We start from the raw sequence: 23,549 nt of genomic DNA on the forward strand, positions 1-23,549 counted from the left end.
CCGGCTCCCCAGTATTTGCGTTACCGATCTCCCCGCGCAACCCCCACCGACGATTTCCTCCGAATCCGGCGGGTCCTCAAGTCACAGGCCGGCATCTTACGCGGAGTGCCTCGCGCCTTCTTCTCCCTTCGAGCCTACGATGCACCATTGATACTCGAGTGCACCTCGAACGTTTACCGGTCATTGTGAAGGTTGACGACCGGCCACCATGCTGCCCAGGGCCGCCCGATCGCCGTGCTGGCGTGTCCCGGGGCGCTTCGTATACCAGAGTCAGCCCGTCACGCGCTCAACCTCATGGACCGCTGCCCCAAATGGAGTCCAGCTCAGAGCCTTTTCGACTCCTAGCGGACCTCTGAGGAGACAAGTGCCCGAGAACACGTCCCCCGCCTCAAAGACCGCGAACCCTACCAGTCCAACCGCGGCACAACCCGGGGCAGCAAATGCGACTCAGGCCTCCACCACACCTACCCAAAAGGAAGATGCCACCACAATTTCGAAGAAGGACCTGCTTAGCGAGGCTACCGTTGCGTCCAAGGAGCAAAGGAAGGCGGACTGGGCGATAATGAAGGAGATGGCAAAGTACCTTTGGCCCAAGGTGGGAGGCTCGAACGAGGATGGTACCGCACTATACAAGGATGTGCTAATTCGGTGCGGCGCAGGACGATTGGGGAACGAAGCTCCGCGTTGGAAGCGCCCTGTCCTTGCTCATCGGGGCGAAGGTAGGCTTTATCAGGACGCGAGGTATTTCAGATCATCATGCTGACGGTGCGCATTTAGATCCTGAACGTTGAGGTACCCTTCTATTTCAAAAGCATCGTCGACTCGATGAACGTGGATTTTGCTGCTGTGGGTGGCACTGCTTACACAGTCGCGGGCTCCATGATCATAGCCTGTAAGACAAGATCCACCTCTGCAGTTGCGCAGGCCTAACTTCGACTTTCTAGATGGTGTTACCCGAATCGGAGCCACTGTCTTCCAGGAACTTAGAAATGCGGTCTTCGCCAGCGTTGCCCAAAAAGCGATCCGCAAGGTCGCGCGAAATGTCTTCGAACACTTACTACGATTGGATCTCAACTTTCATCTTACGCGCCAGACCGGAGGATTAACGCGGGCAATTGACCGTGGTACTAAGGGTATCAGCTTCTTGCTGACTTCCATGGTGTTCCATGTGGTGCCTACTGCTTTGGAAATCTCCCTCGTGTGTGGTATTCTGGTATGAGATGACCCAGTCTGTTCGGAAAGGCTTCATTTTGAGGTTCTCACTAATTATGACGCCAGACTTATCAGTATGGCTTCAAATTCGCGGCGATAACGGCCACGACCATGCTCGCGTATTCAGCCTTCACCATAACCACCACCGCCTGGAGAACCAGGTTTCGCAAGCAGGCCAACGCGGCCGACAATCGGGGTGCCACCGTTGCTGTAGACTCTCTGATTAACTACGAGGCCGTCAAGTACTTCAACAACGAGAAATTCGAGGTGGCTCGCTACGACAAGGCGCTCAAATCCTATGAGGATGCATCGATCAAAGTCACCACGTCCCTTGCGTTCCTCAACTCTGGCCAGAACATGATCTTCTCGAGCGCGCTTGCCGCCATGATGTATCTCGCAGCCGACGGAGTAGCCACTGGTACCCTGACTGTTGGTGACCTGGTCATGGTCAACCAGCTTGTCTTCCAGCTCTCCGTTCCGCTCAACTTCCTCGGATCCGTGTACCGCGAGCTCCGTCAGTCGCTGTTGGACATGGAAACACTGTTCAATTTGCAGAAGGTTAACGTCAACATCATTGAGCGGCCCAACGCGAAGCCCTTGTCGTTGAACCAAGGGGGTGAGATCCGGTTCGAGAACGTCACGTTTGGCTACCATCCCAAACGTCCTATTCTCAAGAACGCCAGCTTTACCATCCCCGCGGGTCAGAAGTTCGCTGTTGTCGGACCCAGTGGTTGCGGAAAGTCTACTATCTTGCGCCTGCTGTTCCGGTACTACGACGTCCAGGAGGGCCGGATCCTCATTGATGGGCAAGACATTCGCGATGTGACGCTGGAGAGTCTGCGCAAGGCCATCGGCGTCGTGCCCCAGGACACTCCCTTGTTCAACGACACGATTGAACACAACATCCGGTACGGGCGGATCGAAGCGACCGACGAGGAAGTCCGCAAGGCTGCGCGACGCGCCCATATCCACGAGCTGATCGAGAGGCTTCCCGATGGGTACAAGACGGCTGTTGGAGAGAGAGGCATGATGATCTCAGGTGGTGAGAAGCAGCGGCTGGCTGTGTCCCGGCTATTGCTCAAGGACCCCGAGCTTCTCTTCTTCGATGAGGCGGTAAGTCGTAGTCCTTTGCTCTGCGCTTGTAGGCCGAAAAACTAATTGAACGGACGTCCCGAGCCAGACCTCTGCATTGGATACCTACACGGAACAAGCCCTATTACAGAACATCAACAGTATCCTCAAGGACAAGCGACGCACGAGCGTATTTGTGGCCCACCGCCTGCGGACGATTTACGACTGCGACCAGATCCTGGTGCTGAAGGAGGGCCGTGTGGCGGAGATGGGCTCGCACCGCGAACTTCTGGAACAAAATGGCATTTATTCCGAGCTATGGAACGGTAAGTGGATTTTTATGTTTCTCTTTGACCCGCCCGCAACCAGCTAGACATACGAACTCCATTGAACGCTAACGTCCGCCACAGCGCAGGAAATGTCGCTCGCGCACGAGCAGGGGCCGGAGGGCACCGAGGAGCAGGAGGAAGTGGAGCAAGACGCTGGCCCGTCCTCCCACCAGCGACAGAAGTAAATGTGTGGGATCGAAGGGAGGAAAGACGGCCTACGCTTGTCTTGGGTGAATGTTTTCTGTTGGGTTTTGGGCCTCACATTAGAGATTGGGCGGCGAAGAGCATAACAGGCTTTACGTAAATATACTTTCGAGATAGTCAAACCTAGACTTCGAGACACGACTCGCAAGAGTTCGGCCTTAGATGCGGGCGTTGGAAATAGGTAGTTTATGGAAACGAGTTCATGATCACATCCCGTTGACGCCAACCAGCCAGCCCGTCCATCTACGCCAAACCACCGGCGGGGACCCGATGAAAGCTAACCTGCGTAGAGGCTAGGTAGAACTAGACTAGACAATTGAGGCACAGCTATCGAAGTCGTTGACCATGGAAACCGCTTCTTGGGGGGTGGTTCCGTTCCGGTCGGGAAGCAATTATCTAGATACCTAGGTATTCTATTCTCTCTGGTCGCGTGTTCCTGCTAGCAGGGTGACACTAGCAGAGTTAATTGTTCGAGAGACCCGAGAGAGCTATTGCTGTGCAGATCCGACCGTTTGCGTCCACGGAATTCCAGGTGTCAACCAACCCACACGTTTGCAGTTGGGGGAAGAGGGGAGGAGAAGTCACGCTAAGGCGATTCGCTTGACCCGTGCGTTGCAACGATAACCCGGGAGACAAGCATGGCGAGGGGATTGATTGAGTTTGTGTTGTTGAGAATAATCTTGGGAACCTGGGAGTTCGGGAGGACGTGAGTTGGGTAGTTTGGAACGAAGAGTGATAGCGTCAGTTAGTGTATTGCTAGTCAGGGGTTGAAGAAGTTGGACGCGGTCCGTGTGTGGTGAGACTGCAGTGCTGTTTTTGCCATATGGTTGTGGTTAATTGTGGAAGAGCCTAAGGCAGCCTAAGACCGGACAGTGGCCGGCCAGTGGCCGGAGCGAGTCAACGCTAAACCCAGTTCAACCCCTGGCTAGACTACATTGGGGCTAGTGTGAGCGTGACTCCACCCCCAACCCACGTTGCAGTTCAACCTTCACCCACTCAGCCTGTTTCTTACTGAATGCTTCACTCTGTTCGAGTTGTCGAGACTCCTGCAGGTCTCTCTCTCTCTCTCACTCCACTCTTTCTCTTTCTCTCTCTCTCTCTCTCCCACAATCTTCTTCCTTCTCTCCCTTCCTTTTCTTCCCCTCTTCATCCCTCGTGGCTTCGTTCTTCTCCACCCCACGCTCGTTCTCTGCTTATTTCCTTCCCTTCGGTTCCTCTTACGTTCGTTCTATAGTATTGCCAATAATTGCCCGAGTCTCCCGTCTTACAACTCTCTTAAATCCCGCCCCCTTCTCTAGTCACTGCAGCAAGTCAACGAGGTTGCCGGTGGCTTTCCTTCTCCACAGTCCTGGCCTTTCGTCTGCTTCTGTCAACTGTCCCCTCAACTATCGATTTCGCCTTAGTCTCGGAGCACCGTCTCTCCTTGGGTGAAAACCTTCCGAGCCACCGCGTCCCCCTACCATTAGCTATTAACCCTCCAATCGCACTCACACTCGGCAACTTTGCTTCGACTTGCATTTAGCTCCCCCTCCCCCCCCTTCCCGCATTTTCCTATCGCACGATCGCATATTACAGCCTTACTTCTCCTCTCGTGCAGTCCAGAGCCGAGATATATCGCTCAATCGCAGTCTGACCACCTCCAACATTCCATTCCTTTAAATCCTCCTGCTTCCGCCCCCAACCCAACCGCCAACGGCCCGGTTCCGAATTAGCCGAACCACTTTAAACCACACTACACATACAAAATGGGCTTCATCGAGAAGTTGCAAGCAAGTACGTTTTCTCCCAATTTCTTGTGCTGGGGGCGCTTCGGTGGAAGCCCCCCCCCCGGTCGTCCCGGGAGCATCAGCGCTACTCCCCTCCCCGCAAAATAACCCACATACTAACAGGATGACCGCAGAGCTGGAGCTCTACCGCCTAGAGCAGCGGTATGCGCGTCGTAAGCACCGCAGCACTTTCTCCGGGGTGCAGTACGTCGACGGAGAATACGTTTACTCGAGCGGATCGAACTCCTCCACCGGCACCGTCTCCAAGCAATCGACAGGCGGCTACTGGAAGCCCCCAACATGGGGATCTTCATCTGGCGACTCGCGCTGGCGGTGATACGATGCTGCTTGTTCTGACACCCTCTTTAACGTTTTTGCCTTGGTTCCCTCCTCATTGTTCGACCCATTGATCCTCGACATAATGTCCGTGTGGAGGATGTGACGACTTCTCCTTGTTTATTCCATTCGTCGGGTCTAGCACCCAAAGCCGGGGATCACAAAAGTCCATGATTCTTCTTCTATCTTGAAGCTCACCTCGAACATCGGTCCCGATTTGCGATCGAAGCCCCCAACTATTTGATCGATCATGTCTCCAAGAACCGCAGCTGTGACTTGCTCTCGCGCAGACGAAAGTCCTATTTCATGGCCCATGTCCAACTATCATCTCGCCCTGTTCGGCTGCAATTACCACTGCATCTTGTGGCTTTTTGGTTTCCGGAGTCATATGGTACCATCTATTGACGCCTTCTACGCATGATCCGCTTCCGCCTGTGGGCCATGCTCCGCTGGTTCTAGCCTTGATTGTTGTACGCTGCTTCGGAGTTGTGCTCGGCTCAAGCGATGCTACGCTTCGTATCTCTTTCTAACTGTGCATATTTATACTCAAGCCCCATTAGCGAGTCGTGTTGGTGACCTCGACGGCGCATTTCTCTGTTCTTTTTTTCTTTTCGATTCTTTCTGTTGCCCTTACTGTACATACATTATACGGTTTCTACCCCGAATTTACAATTATAACTAGCATTCAACCTGTCTTTCAAACACATCAAGCGAGCGCCAATCAAGGCGAGGCGGTGGTCTGTAACTCGGATAGCGATTGTCTAATGATATTCATGGATCTAGCGGAAAGCCTTAGACATAGCCAGAGTATATCCCCGTGCCTGGGGAGGGAGGGAGGTCAACAGACGCGCTCCAGCACCTCCACGCGACCAGCGTATACTACAACCACCCAGCAACCGATCTCGAACAATCCTCCCCCATCGTCCGAAACGGACGCCTCCACCCCTTCAACCAAAATCGCCATCGGCCCGCCTGAAACAATCACCGTTTCGACTTCCTACTCCCGATACCCAGACGCCCTAGATTCGGCAAGCTGGATTTATGCCGATGCCCGAGCGCAGCGCGACCACCAGCCCCAGCCGCCGCCGCCGCCGCCGCTCCGCCAGGTCCTCCCGCACCACCACCACCACCACCACCACCAGTACCCCCAGGCCCGCCAGCCATGCCGGCCGCGCCCGCAGAGGAATCGGGCCCACCTGTTCCACGTGTCCCGTCTCCACCACCAATACCAAGACCAGTGCTACCCCCGGCGCCGCCTCGCGGGACATCAGGTAGGATTGCGGCAATAGCGCTGCTGCGGTCTTTACCGCGGGGATCGCCTGCTCCTGGGCCCCTTGCGGAGCCGGGGCCGCCGCTGCCGGTGCCGAGGAGCAATGGGTCGTGATCCAGTGGGCGCTGCGAGGCGCGTTGCGCGCGCCGGGCTTTTTCCTGGACGGATTTGAATTTGTCGAGGAGTTCGACCCAGCGGATTGAGGCCGTTGGCGCGGATGATGCGGCTGCTGCTGCTGCCGCGGCGGAGGCCGTCGTGTAGGTTGAGCTGGAGGAGTCTTCGCGTTTGAGGCGGCTGCTGCCGGTCGGGCGGTCGTAGGTTGAGGTGGAGTTTGTGGTTAGGGAGGAGGGGAGTGCGGTTCTAGATTGCCCCCGTCCAAGGGGGTGGGTGTTAGAGATTCCTGGGGTGTGCTATTTCTGGATGTGGAGAGTGGACTTACAGTCGCGGGCCGGTGTGCAGGAGGCCGATGCTGCTGACGCTGTTAAGGCGGTTCTTCAGGGCCGCGAACGCGGAGCTCTGTGGGAGGAGCATTAGGACTCCGTAGAGGCATTTGTATAGGTATGGGTATCGCTCTGGTTCGAGGAGCTGGAGACGGAGGTCTGTGGTTTGGATGGGGATCGTTGTTAGGTTCTGCGGGGTTAATCGATGGGGAGGGAAGACTGACAGGTGAAGACGGGGGATTCAAGCAGCTGCACCAACTTGTCGATTTGGATCAACATGTTGACGGTCATTTCGAGCTCGGCGCTGGTGAGTGTGTTAGTAGACTGAGCTCGACCTTGGCATGAAGAAACATACAAGACTTGAAGCAGATTGTATGCTTGCTCGTACGCTTGTGCGAGCAGACACAGTGAAAATGTTGAGACGGCATTATGGCACCACGACCTGAATAAAGCAACAAAAAAGGCCTGGCCATCCTGACAATGGGTCAGTTTCTTGGAATACGTGCTGCCTGTAAGTCCTACCTTGTTATCTAGGTTTCTCAGACGCTTACGAAGCTCGGAAAGCTCAGGCGCGGTAATGAGGTTGTTGTTGAGATTCTGCACCATGATGCTGGCAAACTCGATGTCCTGCAGTAAAAGATGTGTCAGTCAAGTTCAGCTGGGGTCATTGATACGGTCTCTCACCTCCTCCTTCTCGAGACAGTCAGCAAGAGTCCTATAGATGCGCTCAGGGCTAAGGTTCATGCAGAGCTGCCGAATAATAAGGTTCCCACGAACTTCAAGCAAGTTTCTATCGGTCGAAAAGAGCTGTAGCAGGTTCACCATGAAAGATTTGAAGTAGCTATCCTCGCTATTCCGGGAAATTTGCGAGAGAAGCTGCAGGTCTTTGGTCACCACCACCTCCGCCGGGTCGGACAGTGTTTTCAGCAGCGCAGGAAACGTCCCGTCATTGAATGCGATCACCTTCTTTGGGGCCTTGCGGTGTAGCATAATTAGCCAAGACAGCGCAGCGACTCTTGTAGTTTCATTCTCATTCAGGAATTGCAGAGTAAGAGAGTTGACAGCAGCGGCATAATCGAGATCTGCAGGAGGCACGGATGTGAAAATGATACTACTCCTAGGAGTCGGCTCAGTAGACCCCTCGGCTGGCGAAGCCTGCTTCTTGGTGTCGCTGGACGTGCCTTCGTTGGGCCTACTGCAGGGTGTGGATGACCTCCTTTCGACCACGATGTCTTTGCTATTTGTGTTACTGGGCTTAGGCAGAGGTTGCCGGGTCTCCTCCGATGTGTCTTCTGATAAGGTGACGATGTACTCCAGTAGAGATGTATTCACTCGGTTTGCGGCCTGCCGCACCTGATCCGAGCCGCTGGACATCGCCGGAAGTACTTGTGTCAAGAGGCGAGGCACAAAAGGAAGAATGTCTTCAGGACTGATCTCGAAGAAATTGTCGATCCAGCGCAAGGCCGTCAATTGCATTTCTTCCACTAGCAGACGAGATGCGCGTAAGTCCCAGCAAGAAATTATTGCAGCGTGTAAATCTTACCGAATGATGTATCGACATATCCTACTAGAATTTCCAATATTCTCGCATAGTCGATTTGGACGTCTTGACCTGGAATCCAGTCCCCATCCGCATTAAATCCATCTTCGTCGGTGATGGAATCCACCTCAGAATCCTCTATCGCATTATCATTTGTCTCCGATTCGACGGCTAGAGTCTGATCGGTCGTCGTGGTGACGCTGAGGCCGTCGCTGGTAGTTGATTGCCTGATGTCACTTCCTTGATCTTTGCGGCTCTCCTCAATGCCCTTCTTGAGACGAGCAATTCTCTTGATCTCTGACAAAAAGCGATCTAAAAGTGCCTGAGTCGCGACGTTGACGTCTCGATTCGGATCTCCAAGAAACCTGATCAACCCTCCGAGAAAGTCCGGCAAAAACGAAATCAACTCTAGGTCAGGTATCGTGTCCAGGAGAGTAAGCCATGAGACCAGAAATGTTCGTGTGAAAGGACTCGTGACGTGGATGCGCTCTTTCAGCAAGGGGATGAACTTCGGAAGCGAAAATGCAGTAGGTAGATCCGCATCCTCCAAAGATTCTGGATCTGTCTGCTGCTTTTCGTTGAGCTGCAAAACGGAGACATGAGAGGCAGCGGATTCGGAGACAATATCCTTGACAAGTCGGTCCAGAAGCTCTGCACCGTTTTTGACCGACAATTCGGAATCCGAGGCAAGCTGTGAACCAAAAAGAAAAAGGGGTAAGAGAAAGACACAACAGCCCGATTACATGGAGCACTCACTTTGCTCAATGCATCGAAAATCTCATTGAAGAAGAGCAGAATCTCCCCTTTCGCAACCTTCGCGATATTGTACATACTCTCGCATGCATAATACCGAACGCGCGCATCTTGGTCTGTAAAGCAAGCCAGCACCGGCGGTACGATTTCCTTTAAATAAGGTGCAACACCCTCCTAAGAGCGCAATATGTCAGCACCGGCGGGCATCCAGTCGAGATGCGGGGATAAGGTGTAACTCACAGATCCTAAAGCTATGGATGCGGCAGCCAGCCCGATCAACCCGCCATTTCGGGCATGAGGCTGATGCACGGCGTAGGCATAATCGTGGCAGAGCTGGTCAACGATCTTCTGGATCTCCTCGTGCTCGCCTCTGAATGCGGCTTCGCGAACAACCTTCTCGAGCCTGGAGATCGCATATCAGTTAGTTCATCCGTAATTCCATCTAATCTGGCCTCTTATCGATAAATCCATACTCCAAGGCTCCTTGCTTCCTCCGGTCATAGAGCTTATCGTTCAGCGAACGTTGAATTGAGTGATCCATCGCTCAGATCATTATAAAATTAAACCGATTGATTAAGCTCCGGGGGCCGATTTTTAGATAATTTTCATGGTGTGCAAGCGTCGTCTGGCTAGGCTGGGCGGTGAGGCGATGGTGACTCGACTCGGGCTCGCAGAGGACCTGTAGCTATCGCGAAGCCATCAGCAGCAGATGGCACGATTTCCTTAATGAGTTAACAGAACGCTGGCTCCTCAAATTTCGCCCATTCAGTCACTTTGCTAGCAACTTTAGCCTTGTCGCTCAGCGGTAGGCACGATGTCCATGTGGGGAGCATTCACAGCGAGATGCGTTGGCACAATGTGGATAGCGGATGCGATGTGACGTAGTGTCAGCACCGACTCCTTACCGCCTAAGGAATCCACCCCGTGCGTTGATCCTTGCTCAATACAACAGCTAAGTTATTCAAGTCGATCTACAGTGACAGACAACAGGACTCGAATATTCACTGTAGTAGTATTTGATCATCTATATGAGGTGCTCAATTATTCATGCGACCAAATCCCTCCCTAAATTCGCGCCGATCAAGAACTTCGCCCAATGAATAAGAACCAACAATCAACAATCAATAGAAACCAATGCACGCTAAGGCATACCAAGATAAAAGTTGAGACCGGTATTTATCAATGACTGATGTACTGGAAGACCGCAGATACGTCTCTTTCTCCCGTTTCCTGTCGTATCAGCAAGTCCTGGATCTTGCTGAGATGACCATTCTCTCCGTCATTCACAAAATGGTTCCAAGTACTGGTATCACCGTACAGCATGGCAGGGGCTTTGATATATTGTGTCCCATCCGGCCGACAACGCTTGCACTTGAAAGTATCATGTGTATCACTGCGAGTGTCCAGCTTGAATTGGAACAGCTCACGCAGAGACTCAAGAGAGAAGTGTCGCTCGACATCCTCGGCGGAGTCCACGACGCACGAAGAAAGCAGTTGTTTGTGTGATTGACGTTGAAAGATCTTTTCTTCGATTGAGCCAGTTGCAATGAAGCGGTAAACGAAGCAGTCCTTCTTCTGGCCGTCACGCCAAACACGGGCCAGAGCTTGTTGATCGGCTGCGGGATTCCAATCGGGATCGAACAATACCAGGCGATTCGCACCTATCAGGTTCAGACCACATCCACCTGCTTTGCTGCTCAGTAGAAAAACGAATTCTTCCCCATCGGGGTTATTGAACTTGTCGACAAGCTTCTGCCGCTTGTTCACGGTCATAGTACCGTCCAATCGTAGGGAACCGTATCCCCGTGATCGGCAGAGTTTCTCAAAGAGATCCAACGTCTGGGTATAATTGCTAATCAGAACAATCTTGTCATTTGTATCCTGGCGGATCCGTGCCAGCATACGGTCCAAGACCATCATCTTGCCTGAATACCAAGATTTGATATCCCTATCGCGTCCCCTGCCTTCCGGAGGAACATAGTCATCAGGAAATGCGTGTTCACAGCCCGGAAGGTCCATGGAGAGGTTGAGAAGGTCAGGATGGTTGCAAAGCTTTTTCAGTAGTCCAATGGCCTTCAAAGGTTGGCTCCCTTTGCCCCTGAGCAAGCTCTTGATCTCTGGACTCTGGATGAAGTGGTTGTAAAGATCGAGTTGGAATTGAGACATGTTGCAGAACACGACATGTTCGTACTTGACTGGCAAGTACTTGGACAATAATTCGTTCGTTCGGCGAATGATAAACTTGTTCACTATGCCCGAAAGCTCGGCCAGCCGTTCATCTCCTTTCTTCCGGTCTTCTTCTGAGCCGGCGGCATCTCTTCCTCGGAGAATTGGTAACTCGAACCTCTTTCTGAAGTCGTTTTGTGAGCCCAGCAGATTCGGGTTCGCGAAATGAAGAAGTGAAAAGTACTCTGATAGGTCGTTCTGGATTGGAGTACCAGACAAAATTACCCGTCGTTGTACGTTCAAGCTGTTGAGTGCAGTCCAAGTCAAACTCTCTTTGTTTTTCAATCGGTGACCTTCGTCGCATAGTAGCAAACCAATCGGGGTGTCTCTCAGTGTATCGACGTATAAGCGTAGAGTCTCATAGGAGATGATCAGGCACGGCCTGACGACCGAGCGGCCAGAGGCGATGGCCCATTGCTTCATTTGAGCAATGAGCTCGGTTTTCGAGGCCTTGCCGTCGACTGCAAATGGAGTGGTTGCATCCTTTCCGAGCCATTTCCCTGTAAAGTCATCAGTATACGTGCCTAGAAACATCACCTAGGGGCTTACCAAGCTCATTAGCCCAGTTTCCGACCAGACTGGATGGGCAGGCGATGATGCACTTTTGTATAGTGGTCTTCCCGGCCTCCGGGGACTGCTTGAGCAATGTCCACATCAATGAGATGCATTGAAGCTGCTACTGTCAGTCATTGAACCTAACTTAGAACGATCATCATACCGTTTTACCCAGACCCATACCATCGGCCATGATACACCCATTCGCATTTTTGTCTACCATTCCGGTTGTACATCGATAAAGGAACTGGATAATGATTGATGTTAGTCAGAAGTCGCAAGGCATACCTCGTCAGAGATGACACTCACCTTGACACCTTCCACCTGATGCGGTCGTAGAACCTTCGCCAGCCGCGGATCTATTACAACGGGCACCTTTGGCCTGTCTTCAACCTTCTTCTTGAGCCCAAGGATATCCGCCAGGCTCTTGTGCACCAGCGGTTCGTCCAGCTGAGGCTTCTCAGCATCTGCATCCCCTTGTTCTTCCTTTTTGGCCTCTGTCTCTTCCACAGCATCGACTGTCGGGTCGTAAAGCACTATCGCAAACTCGCCACTTGGGTCATGTAACGGTTTCACAACGAACGTAGCACCTTGCCTCATTCCTAGCGTCGGGGCCGGCCGAGCGCCGAAATTGTCGGACTGCTTATTGATGAGAGGTACTTTGAATCTCTGTCGGAACGCTGTATCCTTATCTTTGGGTTTGAAGACAGGGAATCGGTTCACATCCCTGGTGGCGAGCGCGAGACGATCCTCATTTGTGTACGGCTTTTCATTGTCCTCGTCACCCGCTCCATCTGCCCCTGCATAGTTCACTTTCCTTCTCTTTCTCGCAGGCTTGTCTGATGTACGCGTAGGAGTAGCCGACCCTGGGCATTTGAAAGGTCTCGAGAGCCGGTCGATAGAGCTTCCGGGGGTGCCGGCTTGGAGGGGCTTCGACGGCGTGCTCGTGGCATTTTCTTTTAGGATTGGTCGTGGGCGATACCTAAGTGTGTCAGTTAAGGACTACAGTGAATCATTGAACGACTCACATGTTATTATATCCGTTTGAGCACTCTGATAGTCACTGAGTGGCGGTGGTTGTTCGCCGAAGACCGCCGTCTACCTAGTCATCGAGACGCGCTTGCCACATCTTAGCGCGTTGCCTACAACTGCCTGGACACCAAAGTATCGCGTGGTCACATGATCTTGTCAACAATTGGCCGCTGCCAAATTTCAATGACCAGAGACATACAAGTTTGGGATGGTCAATGGCTGCCACGGTCATTGTTTCTGCTAGAAGTTATTCACTTGCGAGCTACAATAACTGTGACGGTGTACCGGCCATTCGTCAACTGGCTGGATGCCATACTGTTTATCCATGCCAAATGTCAATTGATTCAAAAGTGGCACTAGCCTGTTAAGGTAATACCAATGCTGCTCAGCTGGCATTGCATCAACTCATCGTGCATCTGCAGGCTGTTTGTTCGTTTCATGTTGCTTTTGATAATTTGATGTTACTTTTGATAGTCCTTGGCCGAATATGCGATGGCTAGCATGAGAGCTACCCGGTGGAAGTGTCCTTATCGGCCACACCGCTACATATGGCTTACAAGTTAGTCATAGTATGTGCCAGTGACTCTACACTGAGGTTGTGTATCCTGTTGACGAGTCGCAACGCCAGTACAACAGCCCGAAAGTAAATCGTCGGAAATTATGAGGCCCAATGTGGGTATGCAGTTTGGTTGCAGTAAAGGGCGACCTTACCGTGATGTTCGGGCCACCGCTGACTGCTGTAATGCCTTTGAGGGCTCTTGGAACATCACTATCTGAGCCGAGGCTTAAGTATCAGACCTACACTTGAGCGGAAAGTACCCCGCAGAGACCAGTTACTAGTAAGGTCTCATTGGGGATAGTTGCTTTCGGGTCACTTCTTAGTGCGGGACGGTTTAGATAATATATTCACGCCGCCGGTCAGCGGTCTCAAATCATGATGACATAGCAACTTGAACCCAGTCAAGCACCACGACGCACCACTATTGCTGGGCGTAGAGATATCCCCGAGCACTCTCACATATGATATGTCCGCCGATTTCTGGGCTGGCTACCTGAGCGGTGCCATTGGGATCATCATTGGTAACCCGCTCGACATCATCAAGGTTAGACTACAGGCGGGACAGCATGCAGAAGTCGCTGCATCCTCAACATCCCAGCAACTGAGCCGCCTAGAAGGCATTACATCGCTTGTACGAGGTCTGTAGATACAATAGACTTCCCGAATTGAGGATAATATCGAACACCAGAAGCTAACTCTTGGACCAGGCTCGGCCGCTCCGATACTGGGATATGGAGCCCTAAACGCTCTGCTCTTCGTGGCCTATAACCGGTCATTGATGGCCTTGGACACCACCATCACAGATCCGACCAATCCACAAGCCACGTCTCTGTACAAGGTATGGCTTGCCGGTGCTGCAGGTGGAGTAGCCAGCTGGACTGTATCGTCTCCAACCGAGTTCATCAAATGTCGAGCCCAACTGGACACTCGGCCCGGTGTCTCCTCCTGGAACGTTGCCAGAGATATTATTAGTACCCGAGGCTGGAAGGGCCTGTACTACGCAGGAGGGATCACTTGCGCCAGAGATGCCATTGGCTATGGATTTTAGTATGCGATCTTCCTGCCCCCTCCAGATCTTCCCCGCTGTTACCTTTGCGGCTCTTCGCAGGACATACGCTGACAGTACGCCACCACAGCTTCTGGTCTTACGAATACTGCAAGCGCCTCATGAACTCCGAGGATGATAGTGCGAACCTGGCTGCATTGAAGATCCTCCTCTGCGGTGGCATTGCTGGCGTGGTGACCTGGGCTTCAGTCTTTCCTCTAGATGTGATCAAGACGAGACTGCAGGCCGGGACAATCGAGACATCCCCTCAAGATCGTCCACTGTTGTCGTCTTGCTCACAGACACGCGCTGCAACCTCATTCCAACTTGCAAAAGAAGTCTATCAGACCGAGGGGCTAAAGGCCTTCTACCGCGGTCTGGGGGTGTGTAGCTTCAGGGCGTTCATCGTCAATGCAGTTCAGGTATGTGGATCTTGTCGCAAACGACAAAGTTGACTGACGATCTCTTTTCTAGTGGGCAACATACGAATGGCTTATGAAATACCTACAAAGTTCATGAACCCTATACAAGAACAAGAAAGCTTAAGAGCGGACGACGAAAGACAGTTCGATGATCGATTCCCCCCACGTACTGTAAATTAAATTGCAGCTTGTAAATTACTCTCGCGCAAGAGGAGTCGGATCCGATCCGAGTGGGGACCTCACTGTACGGCGCTCCGAGAACCGGCAGTTTGCAGGGGGTCACCGCAAGACGGAAACAGTGCGCTCGGCGACACCCTTTGCCCAGCAAACTGGCGATTTTCGGCACCTTATGGTTTCACGTGCTTAGTGTGAGACTTGGCGAATCATGCATCGGGCGACAAGCTTTTGTCCGCAAACAGCCAATCATATCACTTTGGTGACAACGACAAGCGGCTGCAAATTTGCATTGATGCGGTAAAAATTTTCGAGCCCTCTAGAGGCCTGTTGCAGAGTTGGAAAGGGTCATTCCAATGCAATATCAACCAGCTCGGCTTCACGTTGGCAATTTTCGAGAGGCTGCTTGCTTGTGTAGGATCGAATGCAAGATTTAATCATCCATGGCCATCACGGTCTCTTCCTGCACTCTCACGCCATTGTCGGTACCCAGGCCTACTGCGGCCTCGGCGGCCTTTTGCGAGTGGGCTTCTTCACGCAGGATGCGAAGTCTATCGAATCAATCGAGTTAGCATAGAGAACCCAGGAGTAAAGCGACAAGGTTATAGCTGCGATCGCAAATCCGGGGTAATGGCGCGAAGCATCCAGGGTCAATGAACTGACCTTCTCTTGTGGTTCTTGCCCTTCTTATGGCCGACCAGGTTGAATTCACTCTCGAACCATTTCGAGCATTCAACACAATAGTGTTCTCCTAGACCGGGAAGGTCCTCTGCATCTTTGGTGGCTTTGTATTGCGTGAGATGCTTGGGCGTCTGAATGTCGGCGCGGACTTGATCATAGTCTCTAGATGGAAGACACTGTTAGTCCTGTATGCACCAGACCTGCGCAACACATATGGTAAGAATCTCACCTAGTCCTGCGCTTGGTCTTAATTTTCCTGACAGCACCCATTTTTGATATCACAGAAGGCCCAAAGCAGCGATAGTAGCCCGACGAATGCTTTTCCCAGTCGATCGTGCCCGGTACAGTAGAGTGAGTTAGTACCGATAAACGGAAGGAAACTAAAACCTTAGGGGGTTGCGAGAGCGGGTCGCCGCCCTTGAAATTTCCGTCTTTGTGCGCGCGAGCAGAAATTCCTCAAACGTCTCGCTCCTTATTGGGCGAAGGGGGACAGGATCTTGGCGACGGGCCGCGGGATTCCCATCGGCAGGCCTCGGCTCACGCTCGGCTCTCTCCAGCACTCAGCAGAGAGAGCTGTTGGTTTGCTTGGGCTTCCAGGTTCCGTACCGCCATTTCCCCGTGGTTTTCGTAATTTATGACGTTACTATGCGTTCGGCATGTTGCCTCCGGAACTGAACAGTCTGGCTGCGTCCACCACTGGTGATTCAGGTGAAATAATACACCGGACCAATGACTTTGCACCCCCTCTCTAGTTGTCCCCTCAGCAACAAGACATCGATAGAGGAGGTGCGGCAATTTCCATTGATGCGGAAGTCCTTTGTGGTGCATAATAGACAAATTTATACCCTCCTCCAAGGCGAGAGTTAGGGATCTTAATTTCTAGCATCTAGTAGAAAATTGCAAGAAGGTGACGTCGAAAGGAATGCCCTTGATGTAGCATATAATCGGTCACACATGATTGGGTCATTGCTGCCTCTCACATGCCCTGTGCACGAGCTGTGCGGCGCTGGTGGCCGGTAATTCTCATTACATGCATGTACTGTCAGAACGCATGACGGCCACCCCGGAACCAAGACCAAAATAGTAGTAGAAGCATAGCAACTGGAGTTATTGGAGGGATCATGAAGGCCATGGGGGTGGATGTACAATTCTCAGATCACGGACTTGACGGCAGTCCGATTACACCTCCAGAAGCAGAGACCACTGACAGCGCAGCGTTTTCGAATCGACAGGCAACCTACCGTTGGCCGGGTAAAGGCAAAGAAGCCATTATGGGTCCGCAAGTGAAAGGGAGGTCTGAAAAGGTCTGAAAAGGTCGACCGGAATTTCGTCCAAATTACCGTATGCTTACGGTAAGAAGGGGGTACAACCACTACCAGCCACTTCCTTCTCTCCGGTCGCACGCTACGAATGCGTACGGGGCTTGTACTGTCAAGGAGCGGTTACGGGTCCTCTTCTCCGGTTTAGTAAATCGCTGTCTGGTCGTCTGGCGGAAACAAGAATTGATTTCTTTCCCACTCAGACAGCTTCCTTTTATCTACTCCATTTTCCCTTCGCTCTTACTTCTTCTTCTTCTCTTCCTTCTCTCCTCTCTTTCTTTCCCACTCCACTCTATCACACCTATTTGGGTTGTCTCTCCTTGGATGTGTTGCGGCCTTGCCCACCTCGCATAGAGAGCTTCCATCATGATCTCCACAAGGCTTGCGCGCATGGGTGCGCTGGTAAGTTCTACCCGGACACGTACTCACTTATTCAGTGAGGCAGACATCGCTTCTACCGTGAGATGCGATGGCTGCCAGCTGATTTCATTTCTGCCTCGATGGATGCTAACTGAATCGTCGATAGGCCCCTAAGTCCCGTCTTGTAAGCCTTTGGACCTTTCTTCGATGACTTTGACAATCCTCGCTGCGAAAGCCGTAGGAAAGAGGTGACATCTAGAGAGCTCAGGAATACTAATCATGATTTCTTCTTAGCTCCTCGGGACTCGGGGTCTGGCTACCGTCAGCGACTCTCCCCTCGACAAGAAGGTCGAGATGACCAACCTTGAGAAGGTGAGTGTTGGACATCCCTCAATGAACGCATCCGTGCCCTCGGCTGGCTTCGGGTAATGCGAACACCGGATTTGGAACAAGATTTGCTAACAGGCGCTCCGCAGGGTAACTACATCAACTACAAGTATGCAGACACCATAGCAGTCTCGGACTGCACAGCGATGCAGACGGCATTAGTGTCAATTGATCGCAGGCTAATGTCATGTTTTTTCAATTTTACAGAAAGATGTCCGAGAACCTCGACGTTGTTCGTCGTCGCTTGAGCCGTCCTCTCACCTACGCCGAGAAGGTTCTGTACTCTCACCTTGACGATCCTCACGGCCAGGACATCGAGCGCGGTACCTCCTACCTCAAGCTGCGCCCCGACCGTGTTGCTTGCCAGGATGCCACCGCCCAGATGGCTATTCTGCAGTTCATGTCCGCTGGCATGCCCTCCGTCGCTACCCCCACCACTGTCCACTGTGACCACTTGATTGAGGCTCAGCTTGGTGGAGACAAGGATCTTGCCCGTGCCAACGAGATCAACAAGGAAGTCTACGACTTCTTGGCCTCGGCTACTGCCAAGTACAACATCGGTTTCTGGAAGCCCGGTTCCGGTATCATTCACCAGATCGTCCTTGAGAACTATGCCTTCCCCGGTGGTCTGATGATCGGTACCGACTCTCACACTCCCAACGCTGGTGGTCTCGCTATCGCTGCCATTGGTGTCGGTGGTGCCGATGCCGTCGATGTCATGGCTGGTCTTCCTTGGGAGTTGAAGGCCCCTAAGGTCATCGGTGTTAAGCTCACCGGTGAGATGTCCGGCTGGACTACCCCTAAGGGTAAGTTTTGAGATGGCAACGCAGAAATTCATAGACGGCTTGCTCACAGATTTGCACAGATATCATCCTCAAGGTCGCTGGTCTCCTGACCGTCAAGGGTGGTACTGGTGCCATCATTGAATACCACGGACCTGGTGTCAACTCCCTGTCCTGCACTGGTATGGCCACCATCTGTAACATGGGTGCTGAAATTGGTGCCACCACCTCTCTGTTCCCCTTCAACGACCGCATGTACGACTACCTGAAGGCCACCAAGCGTCAGCCGATCGGCGACTTCGCCAGAAGCTACGCTAAGGAGCTCCGTGAGGACGAGGGTGCCGAGTACGATCAGCTGATCGAGATCAACCTGTCCGAGCTCGAGCCTCACATCAACGGTCCCTTCACTCCCGACTTGGCTACTCCTATCTCCAAGTTCAAGGAGGCTGTTGAGACCAACAACTGGCCCGAGGAGCTCAAGGTCGGTCTTATCGGCTCTTGCACCAACTCCTCCTACGAGGACATGTCCCGTGCCGCCTCCATCGCTCGCGATGCCCTCGACCACGGTCTGAAGTCCAAGTCCCTCTTCACCGTCACTCCTGGTTCTGAGCAGATCCGTGCCACTATCGAGCGTGACGGTCAGCTTAAGACTCTTGAGGAGTACGGTGGTGTCATTCTCGCCAACGCTTGCGGACCTTGCATTGGCCAGTGGGACCGCCGCGACGTCAAGAAGGGTGAGGCTAACTCCATCATCTCTTCCTACAACCGTAACTTCACTGGCCGTAACGATGCCAACCCCGCCACTCACGCCTTCGTCGCTTCCCCCGACCTTGTCGTCGCCATGACCGTTGCGGGTACCCTGAAGTTCAACCCCCTCACCGACAAGATCAAGGACAAGGACGGCAACGAGTTCTTGCTCAAGGCTCCCTCTGGCGAGGGTCTCCCCGCCCGGGGCTACGACCCCGGCCGTGACACCTACCAGGCTCCCCCCAAGGACCGCGAGGCTGTCTCCGTCGCTGTCTCTCCCGAGAGTGACCGTCTCCAGCTCCTTGCTGGTTTCGAGAAGTGGGATGGCAAGGATGCCACCGACATCCCTATCCTGATCAAGTGCCAGGGTAAGACCACCACTGACCACATCTCCATGGCTGGCCCATGGTTGAAGTACCGTGGCCACCTGGACAACATCTCCAACAACATGTTGATTGGTGCCATCAACGCCGAGAACGGCGAGGCCAACAAGATCAAGAACGCCTTCACTGGCAAGTACGATGCTGTCCCTGCTACTGCTCGTGACTACAAGGCCCGTGGCGTCAAGTGGGTTGTTATTGGTGACTGGAACTACGGTGAGGGTAGCTCCCGTGAGCACGCTGCTCTGGAGCCCCGCCACCTTGGTGGTCTTGCCATCATCACCCGCAGCTTCGCCCGTATTCACGAGACCAACCTCAAGAAGCAGGGTATGCTTCCCTTGACCTTCTCTGACCCTGCCGACTACGACAAGATCAAGCCCGATGACAAGGTTGACCTCCTCTGCACCGAGCTCGAGGTCGGCAAGCCCATGACCCTCCGTGTCCACCCCAAGGATGGTTCTTCCTTCGACGTCAAGCTCAGCCACACCTTCAACGAGTCTCAGATCGAGTGGTTCAAGGATGGTTCTGCCCTGAACACCATGGCCCGCAAGGCTGGCAGGGCTTAAATTGCCAGTCATCCAAGCAACCCGACAAGATGGGCCTACGGCCACAATGAGTGTTCAGCTCATCTGTAAACTACAACTCCTGGTTTCTGTCCGTTGAGATGAAATCTGATGATATCTGGAAGACTCATCTGGGCACCATAGCCGGTAATTCGGCGTGCTGTGCAACAGTGATCTTCGTGGATGTTAAGGAGCAGCGTCGGTGACGGGGGTGGCTGCTGAAGAGGTGCGGAGTGGTGATCCGAAAAATCTAACGAATTGTTTCTGCCATCTGGGTCTGGTTTCATTTGTACCCTTCAGAATTAGGGTGGACTACATGGATATACTCTTTTTGTTTTGTTTTATATCATACACTGTATGTTAGGGACTGCGTGCATACCATTTTTCCTTCTGTTCCAACCGTGCATCTTCGTAACCTGACTACTTCTTCACCCTCGTAGCATGCATGAAACAGCAACCTGCCCTACCCTCAGCCTTTTTTTCTTTAGTATGCTGACATAAGACGAAATAATATGCCGATGAGGCCGAGGCCAGCACGGCGCACCCCGCTTTGGTAGATAGCCGTACAGCAACAACCCATGCAGTGTAGTTATGCCGTGTGCTCTCCATGTGATTTACCTCGTCTCTGCCATGATCGGTGGCTCAATCGGTCCACAGGGCTCTCACTCCGACTTTGGCCATAAGAGAGTATCACTCACCCGCACGTGACGTGTCTGATCTTTGGCTTTCCAATTCCAATTACTCCGCGCCGCGGGGGATTGATCATTTACCATTCGGTTGACTCTAGCGTATACCTGCAGAACTGGCTCATCATAGGGCACGAGGATCGCGTCTTCAAGGGTTCATATCATAATCGCTTTTGTAAGCAGATTCCCGCTCGCTTTCACTGCACCCACTCGTTACTTCCCAGACTGTGAATCTTGCACGGCAATCCATTCGCCGAAGCCGCTAATACTCCCCAGGCTTGAGAATTTGCGGCGACTGCCAAGTGCAGCATGGCCACGCAGCTTGTTACCCTGGCGGAGGTGGAACGATTAAGCACGTCGGTGGTTAGGATACTGGGCGGAAATCCGGGCAAGGTTCGTCTACACAGACTCCAGCATACATCCAGCATATGCAACGCTCCGTTCTCCAATCTGATCACTGACTGCTGCTTACAGTTCACCCTTCAAGGTACGTAGGTTGTGCTGAGCGTTCCTGCAGGCCAATCATTCGGCATCCATCGCACAACTCTAACCGTGGCTGAGCAGGCACGAACACATATCTGATCGGTCGAGGCCACCAGCGGATTCTCATCGACACGGGAGAGGGCAGACCATCCTGGGCATCCCACCTCAAAGCCGTCCTTGCCCAGGAAAACGCGACGGTGCAGCAGGCTCTGCTCACGCATTGGCACCATGACCATGTCAAAGGTATACCGGACCTCTTGGAGCTCTGCCCCAACGTGACGGTCTACAAGCACCAACCGGGACCCGGACAGAGCAGCATCGAAGATGGCCAGATTTTCAGGGTTGAAGGTGCCACCCTGCGGGCGTATCATACGCCTGGCCATACGGTCGACCATATGATGTTTGTGCTCGAGGAGGAGGATGCCGTCTTCACGGGGGATAGTAAGTGGTCTTCGATGGGTAGTGGTTGTTGATTGGCTCCATCTTGACTCGTTGCTGATTCAAACGCGTCAGATGTCCTGGGGCATGGTACCAGTGTCTTTGAGGACCTCCGAGATTACGTGAGTAGTCTACACAGGATGCAGCATCGGGTTTCTGGCCGCGGATACCCGGGTCATGGCGCAGTGATTGAGAATGCGACGTCCAAGATCTCCGAGTACATCAAGCATCGACAACAGAGGGAGGACGAAGTCATTCGGGTTCTTCGATATGGTCGGCTTGATGGGCCAGAAGGTGAACTATTCGCTACTCAACAGAAAACATTCTGGACGCCCCTAGAGCTGGTGAAGGTGATCTACAAAGACGTCCCGGAGAACCTGCATTTACCGGCCTCCCATGGCGTCCAGTTGGTGTTACAGAAGCTGGAGGATGAAGGTAGAGTGGTTCATGACAGGGATCTGGGTGAATGGAGCGTGGAGCGTGGCAAGTCTCCGCTTTGAGCCCGTTGAAACGGGATGCGGGAATTCGTTATCTCATGAGTGGCTGCAGGATGACCGTAAGTTAGATCCATAGAGAGACACGAAGTAAGAGAGTCTTGTTCGGATATTCTAGGAACCAGATATTACTATGAAAGGAAGTTAATTTCGTTCCTCAGAGGGGGATGGGCTAGACCCCGGGGCCATCCACTGCCGGGACTTCTTTGGGACGAATTCGGGCATGCCACTGAGCCCAAGTGAGTTCTGGGCTTGTAGGCTTCGTGTTCATACTTTGGTGATGTGGGCTGATTTGAGATTGTTTTGATGACTGGTCCAATGCGAGAGGGAAATTGTAGCAGTTGAGAACTTAAGATTGACAAACCCACCGGTGTATAGCAAATGTACGGAAGCTGCTCCGTTGTGGTAAAGTGGCCATGGTTACTTATGCGATTACGCCGTCCAGCCGTCATCATGTCCGAATCTGGGCGGGGCGAATCAGGCCCGGACTTCAGATTGAAGTAGAATGACAGCACTCTGGCAGCATAGCATGGCATGGCAAGTTCCTGCTTAAGACCAACTGTAGTTTCAACTAACTTGCTGAGTGAATCATGTTTGTGGTCCCCTTACGGTAGTTAGTTAGTTCTCTTTCTGAAAAGCGAAGGGAAGAATGGGGGGGCGGATGAGTGGCTGGCAGGAAACCCGCGCCGAGAGATTCTTTGACTGTGAACCGGGCTGTGACTTCATCAATCAGCCTTGGGGCAGACAGCAAGCAATCCTTAGTATTCGTAGTGGGAGAAGTAGGAGAAGTCCTCGTATGAGTAGTATGAGTAGTTCTTTCCCCACCCCACCTGCTTCTTTCCTCCTCTCCCCTCCCCCTCCTCCACTCCATCCATCCATTCATCCCTTAAGTTCTCTTCCTCCACTTCTTCTTCAGTTATCTGTTAAACTACTAAGTACTCCATGCTCCTTCTTCCCTCTTACTCTATTTAAACATCCCCGCAACACTTTGTCGCCAAATAACCTGACAACAACAGAGTGCGAGAGTTTCTGTTGGATGTGCATCTGTTCCCCACCCCATCACTGGTTCAGTCGATGAACTTGCTAGTGAAGTTGCTGGGTTCTTTTGATCTTCTTGCCCGAGCCCAAGCCTGGGTCGGTTGGTCCGCGCGCTGCCCGCTGCGGTGAGGTCACTTCATTCGGCCAAACCCACTCACTACCTTTACTAGTACTCCTAGACGTCTTCAACTTGCCCTCTTCTCCCTCACCACCTGAGAGGTGCTGCTTGCTTGTTGGTGCTTTCCCTTTCTGTCTCC

At 52.7% G+C, this 23,549-nt stretch overlaps 8 protein-coding genes across 8 annotated transcripts; 6 read left to right on the forward strand and 2 right to left on the reverse strand.

Moving 5' to 3' along the window:
- Window positions 1-208: 208 nt before the first annotated feature.
- atm1 (ATP-binding cassette Fe/S cluster precursor transporter ATM1) lies at window positions 209-2,797 on the forward strand (the record flags this gene model as incomplete). The annotated part of the gene is made up of 7 exons (XM_025697809.1): window positions 209-595; window positions 660-719; window positions 778-892; window positions 945-1,213; window positions 1,279-2,325; window positions 2,393-2,609; window positions 2,694-2,797. The coding sequence occupies 7 exons, from the start codon at window positions 209-211 to the stop codon at window positions 2,795-2,797; spliced, it is 2,199 nt and encodes a 732-aa protein (XP_025548816.1).
- Window positions 2,798-3,695: 898 nt separating this feature from the next.
- BO97DRAFT_163224 (uncharacterized protein) lies at window positions 3,696-4,089 on the forward strand. The gene has a single exon (XM_025690237.1). The coding sequence runs from the start codon at window positions 3,832-3,834 to the stop codon at window positions 4,048-4,050; it is 219 nt and encodes a 72-aa protein (XP_025548817.1). The 5' UTR covers window positions 3,696-3,831; the 3' UTR covers window positions 4,051-4,089.
- A 472-nt stretch (window positions 4,090-4,561) lies between these two features.
- Window positions 4,562-4,919, forward strand: BO97DRAFT_427295 (uncharacterized protein; the record flags this gene model as incomplete). The annotated part of the gene is made up of 2 exons (XM_025697194.1): window positions 4,562-4,589; window positions 4,717-4,919. 2 exons carry the CDS (start codon window positions 4,562-4,564, stop codon window positions 4,917-4,919), a joined length of 231 nt encoding a protein of 76 aa, XP_025548818.1.
- A 744-nt stretch (window positions 4,920-5,663) lies between these two features.
- Window positions 5,664-12,808, reverse strand: BO97DRAFT_472320 (uncharacterized protein). The gene is made up of 15 exons (XM_025700123.1): window positions 12,731-12,808; window positions 12,012-12,684; window positions 11,866-11,949; window positions 11,697-11,820; window positions 10,125-11,647; window positions 9,488-9,600; window positions 9,162-9,324; window positions 8,925-9,095; window positions 8,172-8,859; window positions 7,313-8,112; window positions 7,151-7,255; window positions 6,984-7,093; window positions 6,853-6,932; window positions 6,628-6,787; window positions 5,664-6,548 (listed from the first exon to the last, which is right to left on the reverse strand). Coding segments are annotated over exons 1-15 (5,445 nt in total). The 5' UTR covers window positions 12,733-12,808; the 3' UTR covers window positions 5,664-5,899.
- Window positions 12,809-13,759: 951 nt separating this feature from the next.
- BO97DRAFT_427298 (putative mitochondrial carrier protein) lies at window positions 13,760-14,857 on the forward strand (the record flags this gene model as incomplete). Its single annotated transcript, XM_025697195.1, has 4 exons — window positions 13,760-13,931; window positions 14,001-14,340; window positions 14,430-14,760; window positions 14,813-14,857. 4 exons carry the CDS (start codon window positions 13,760-13,762, stop codon window positions 14,855-14,857), a joined length of 888 nt encoding a protein of 295 aa, XP_025548820.1.
- Window positions 14,858-14,867: 10 nt separating this feature from the next.
- On the reverse strand, window positions 14,868-16,027 carry BO97DRAFT_445357 (putative C2H2 finger domain protein). The gene is made up of 3 exons (XM_025698543.1): window positions 15,845-16,027; window positions 15,598-15,777; window positions 14,868-15,485 (listed from the first exon to the last, which is right to left on the reverse strand). Exons 1-3 carry the CDS (start codon window positions 15,883-15,885, stop codon window positions 15,368-15,370), a joined length of 339 nt encoding a protein of 112 aa, XP_025548821.1. The 5' UTR covers window positions 15,886-16,027; the 3' UTR covers window positions 14,868-15,367.
- A 1,113-nt stretch (window positions 16,028-17,140) lies between these two features.
- acoA (aconitate hydratase ACO1) lies at window positions 17,141-20,521 on the forward strand. The gene is made up of 7 exons (XM_025694067.1): window positions 17,141-17,197; window positions 17,248-17,336; window positions 17,461-17,478; window positions 17,589-17,666; window positions 17,771-17,790; window positions 17,889-18,487; window positions 18,547-20,521. The coding sequence occupies exons 2-7, from the start codon at window positions 17,301-17,303 to the stop codon at window positions 20,154-20,156; spliced, it is 2,361 nt and encodes a 786-aa protein (XP_025548822.1). The 5' UTR covers window positions 17,141-17,197; window positions 17,248-17,300; the 3' UTR covers window positions 20,157-20,521.
- A 230-nt stretch (window positions 20,522-20,751) lies between these two features.
- BO97DRAFT_407608 (putative metallo-beta-lactamase domain protein) lies at window positions 20,752-22,316 on the forward strand. Its single transcript, XM_025695673.1, has 5 exons — window positions 20,752-21,014; window positions 21,116-21,232; window positions 21,314-21,326; window positions 21,404-21,763; window positions 21,836-22,316. The coding sequence occupies exons 2-5, from the start codon at window positions 21,149-21,151 to the stop codon at window positions 22,258-22,260; spliced, it is 882 nt and encodes a 293-aa protein (XP_025548823.1). The 5' UTR covers window positions 20,752-21,014; window positions 21,116-21,148; the 3' UTR covers window positions 22,261-22,316.
- Window positions 22,317-23,549: the final 1,233 nt, after the last annotated feature.

This window comes from Aspergillus homomorphus, assembly GCF_003184865.1.
Source record: "Aspergillus homomorphus CBS 101889 unplaced genomic scaffold BO97scaffold_36, whole genome shotgun sequence".
Taxonomy (NCBI): domain Eukaryota; kingdom Fungi; phylum Ascomycota; class Eurotiomycetes; order Eurotiales; family Aspergillaceae; genus Aspergillus; species Aspergillus homomorphus.